At 44.8% G+C, this 4,070-nt stretch overlaps 1 protein-coding gene across 1 annotated transcript; it reads right to left on the bottom strand.

Moving 5' to 3' along the window:
- Positions 1-324: 324 nt before the first annotated feature.
- Positions 325-1,322, bottom strand: sox21b (SRY-box transcription factor 21b; the record flags this gene model as incomplete). Its single annotated transcript, XM_083908808.1, has 2 exons — positions 1,224-1,322; positions 325-1,091 (listed from the first exon to the last, which is right to left on the bottom strand). The coding sequence occupies exon 2, from the start codon at positions 1,072-1,074 to the stop codon at positions 325-327; it is 750 nt and encodes a 249-aa protein (XP_083764934.1). The 5' UTR covers positions 1,075-1,091; positions 1,224-1,322.
- Between the last annotated feature and the right edge of the window lie 2,748 nt (positions 1,323-4,070).

The raw sequence follows: 4,070 nt of genomic DNA, 5'->3' as shown, positions 1-4,070 counted from the left end.
GTGTGTCATCCCTTTATTTTGACGTCCTTTTCCTCCACAAAGAGACGATGACAGGGGCAGCAGTAGTAGTAATAATAATAATAATAATAATTAAAGAGTTCTCTAAATAAGAATGACCTTAGATAAAGGCATTAATCAATGTACATACACATGTGATATCTGAGACGACGAGCACTTCATCACATGTACAAGTTTGTGCATGCATATTAAAACTCTTGCATGATTAGCTTCTTTTTTCTTTCTTTTTTTTTTTTAGAAAAAACGTTTTTTGTTTCGTTCTCTTTTTCACGCGTCACTGTCTCATTAGTCCAAACTGGGGCCTTATCATAACGCCGCAGCATAAGCAGGATACGGTTCAAGTTGAGGTTTTCCCATGCCGGGCAGGAGGATGTATGCCAAGGGCGGCTGGAGTCCAGCTGACGGCCAGCCCGTACAGTTACAAGGGATCATGTAGCCCGGGTTTCCAGGAGAAGGGTGCGTGTGGGTGTGGGCGTGCGTCCCGCCACCTATACTGCCTGCGCCGGTGAACGCCGCGGCGCCTGACACCGGCGCGTAACCAAGCGGAGACCCGTACGGAAAGGAAGGCGGGGAAAGCTCGGTCATCTTGGACCCCAGGTCGAAAAAGGAGTAGGGGTTCGCGGACATGGACGGGTTGAAGAAAACTCTGGCTGCCGCGGCCGCCGCAGCCGCTGCAGCCTTCTCCGGGTTCCCGGCGAGGGAGTCCGAAAGTGCTCCGACGGAGAGCCCACTAACTTTGAGCGCGTCGTGCTCCCCGAGGTTGTAGGGCACGGGGAAAGAAAACTTGTCTTTTTTCATCAGAGTCTTGGGCTTCCGTCGCGGTCTGTATTTGTAGTCTGGGTGCTCCTTCATGTGCATGGCCCGTAGTCGTTTGGCTTCGTCGATGAACGGCCTCTTCTCGGACTCGGTGAGAAGTTTCCACTCCGCTCCCAGTCTCTTGCTGATCTCGGAGTTGTGCATTTTGGGGTTCTCCTGAGCCATTTTTCTGCGCTGAGCTCTGGACCAAACCATGAACGCATTCATCGGACGTTTAACGTGATCTAATGGCTTAGACATGTTGGCACTGGTGCGCTCTGTAGACAACACAGAAGAAAAAAACCGCATTATATTAAAGGACAAAACTTTGCAAAAATCACAAAACTCCTTCCATCCAAATCCACTCCGCATGCGTAAAACAAACACAGCCGGTGTTCTCGGTTACTTACCCTGGAGTTCAATCCTTCATTCCACCGTTGATTTATCTTTCTGAAAAGTACAAGTGTCAGCGTCCTTTATACAACTTATGTTTTCTGCTTCGTGGTGGCATCCATCAGTAAAAGCCTACGCCTTCAGCAAGCAGGAGGAGGGAGGGAGAAAAACACGCGCGCAACACACACACACTCACACACACATACGCACTCACACAGCAGCAGCAGCAGCAGCCGTGTCGCCTGAGACTGTCAACCACCTCACAGCAGCAGCAGCGTTTACGCAAGTGGATGATAACTCCCGCTCGCCCCATGTGAAATACAGGGCTGTGTGGCAGGTAGTGAAAGTGCCGCTGGCGCATGCGCAGCAGCAGCAGCAGCAGCGCTGAAAGGCATCCGACTCTTCAGCGATTTTCTTTTCAAACTCCCACCATGAGTTTGAAGAAGAAAACAACATCTCGTATTTTATATCTTCATTAGGAGAGGGAGAGAGCGCGCGCTGCTGCACGTGATCTCAGCAGATTCGTATAAATCTAGATTTATGTTTATTTTATTTTTTTAATAAACAACTTGTGGAATTTAGACTGAGGATAAACTTCTTGGTAAAAAAAAAAGCTTCCAGCTCAGATGTTTAGATGCAGTTTAATTACACGGAGCTTATTTTTGCACCAATATTTTTGCACCTTGCAATACACAATGATCATTTTAACGTGCAATATTCTGCAAAATTAAATATGACTTGACCGTGACAAAGTGACTGTGCAACACACACACACACACACACACGCACGTGCACGCTGTTCAGGATGACATGCAATCTGAGTAAAGACACTTGAAAAGCAGGGTCCTCGCCCTTTCTTCTTCTCCATCATCACCACCACCACCTTTCTCTTATTCTCCTGTAAAACATTTGTCATTACACGCCTAATCTCCTTTATTCTCTGTTTCATTTATTTAATTGACAATATAACCAGCTTGAATCGGCTGGTGTCATTCCACTCTCTCACCTTTCATGTTCTCTGCCCCTTCCTTTTCCCTCGTGGGTGGCACTGCTATTAAAAAGTGTGTGTGTGTGTAAGAGAATGAGAGGGAGAGAGGACAAGAAAAGTAAATAATGTCTCTCTTAATTCCCACATATTGTGGCATCATTTTGTCGTAAATACTAAAATGCTGAGGAGGTCTGAAGTGTTTCTAATCGCGCATTTGGTGAAATTAATTACTTTCCTGAAATCCCCCCTCTTTTCACTTTCACTTCAAAGGACTTTCCCAAGGGCAGCGAATCGACGACTGAAATGAGGTTGTCGAATATTCAACTCCGCAATTACAGTTATCTGCAGGACTTGTTGAGTAAGTCGTGAGGTTTAAGTGGTTTGTTCTCGCGCCTCCTTCGTTGTACATAATTACAGGCACAGTGTGCGCGAGAGGAGGGAAAACAGAGAAGGGCTGCGTGGAACAAAATTATAAATGAGGAATTAGGCTGCAGGTCGATATAAATGGATGTCAAATTCAATTCGTATATTGTTCTCTCTTTTTTTGACGGTTGAGGCAAATAAAAATTAAATATCATTCAATTATTATTCTTATTATAAAGACATACAAATAATAACTGAAAGTGGTGACGTCCAAAAGTGATGCGTAATTTACAAGAGACGTCGCCCTTAAATGCCTGCTGCAATTATGGGATTAATTGTTTAAGGGTTTTTTTTTGGGGGGGGGGGGGGGGGTGTTTCATTTAAAAAAAAAAATAATCTTACCGAGAGGAATCGCTCCTTTGTCTCGAGGAGGAAACCTGACAAGGTGAAGATGATCCGCGTCAAAAGGGAACTCGGATGAGAGACAAACCTGCAGCCTATAAAGTCAGGCGCAGCATCTCTCAACACCCGCGCGCCTCTTTTGTCGGCTTGTCATTCTCCCTCGATAACATTCCTGCAATGAAGCGCTTCACTCACTCCGCAGGAGCGTCTGCCTCTCGTGACACAAACGGCTGGAAATATGCTATGAATTTATATGAATAAGTTAAGTTCTTATCAGGAGTCAAAGGTATAGAGGTATAGAGAGGTGTGTGCGCACGCCACGCGCGCTCTCCTTGGCCTCTGTGGATATTTGTGCATTTTTCATTACTCCCTTCATTTTGTCACTTGTGTTTTTTTTTTTGTGTTTTTGTTCCATGATGTTTGACAGTGAAAATCAACACCTCTCTCCTCCTGAAGCACGCACGGCCTGCGTTACAGGCTTTTTTTTTATTTAGATCGGGCCTAGTTGAGCCTGCATTAATAACAGCACGTGCAGCCATCCATTACGTTTCCTACTCGTCAAAAATGACAACATTCGTTGTATCTATTATGAAAAAAAAACATCCATTAATTTGCAAAGTGCAGAAAACACTCTGTTTAATAATTTAATTGATATAAGATACATATATATTATAATAACACCACCAGTCTGTGTTGTTGTTGTTGTTGTTGTTTTTCCCTCTCTCTCTCTCTCCTCTCTTTTACTTACAACCTGGGTTTGGGGAAATAACACTTTAAATAATTCAAGATGAGTTAGTGAGAGTGGGAGAATTACCTGCCGATAAAGCCTGAGTCCAGCCTCTGAGACGGAGCCAGCACTCCCACCTCACAGCACACCGGTGGTGATAAGAGTGAATAGAAAAATATCATGCAAATAGAAGGCAGACAGCAGCAACAACAAGCCCATGGGGACATTTTTTTTCCCCCACAACCCCGGAGAGATCGCACACAGTTCACTCTAAAGTGCTAAAGCCATCACTCTGAAATATATATATAGGAGCCCCTGGAGGTGCAGGAATCTTCATGATTGTGACAAACAGTTTATTCTGCCTGACACTTGACATAACTCTGG

Source organism: Microchirus variegatus (assembly GCF_963457635.1).
Source record: "Microchirus variegatus genome assembly, chromosome: 22".
Classification (NCBI taxonomy): domain Eukaryota; kingdom Metazoa; phylum Chordata; class Actinopteri; order Pleuronectiformes; family Soleidae; genus Microchirus; species Microchirus variegatus.
The sequence above is the reverse complement of the archived record's forward strand: the minus strand, read 5'-3'. Positions and strand labels throughout refer to the sequence as shown.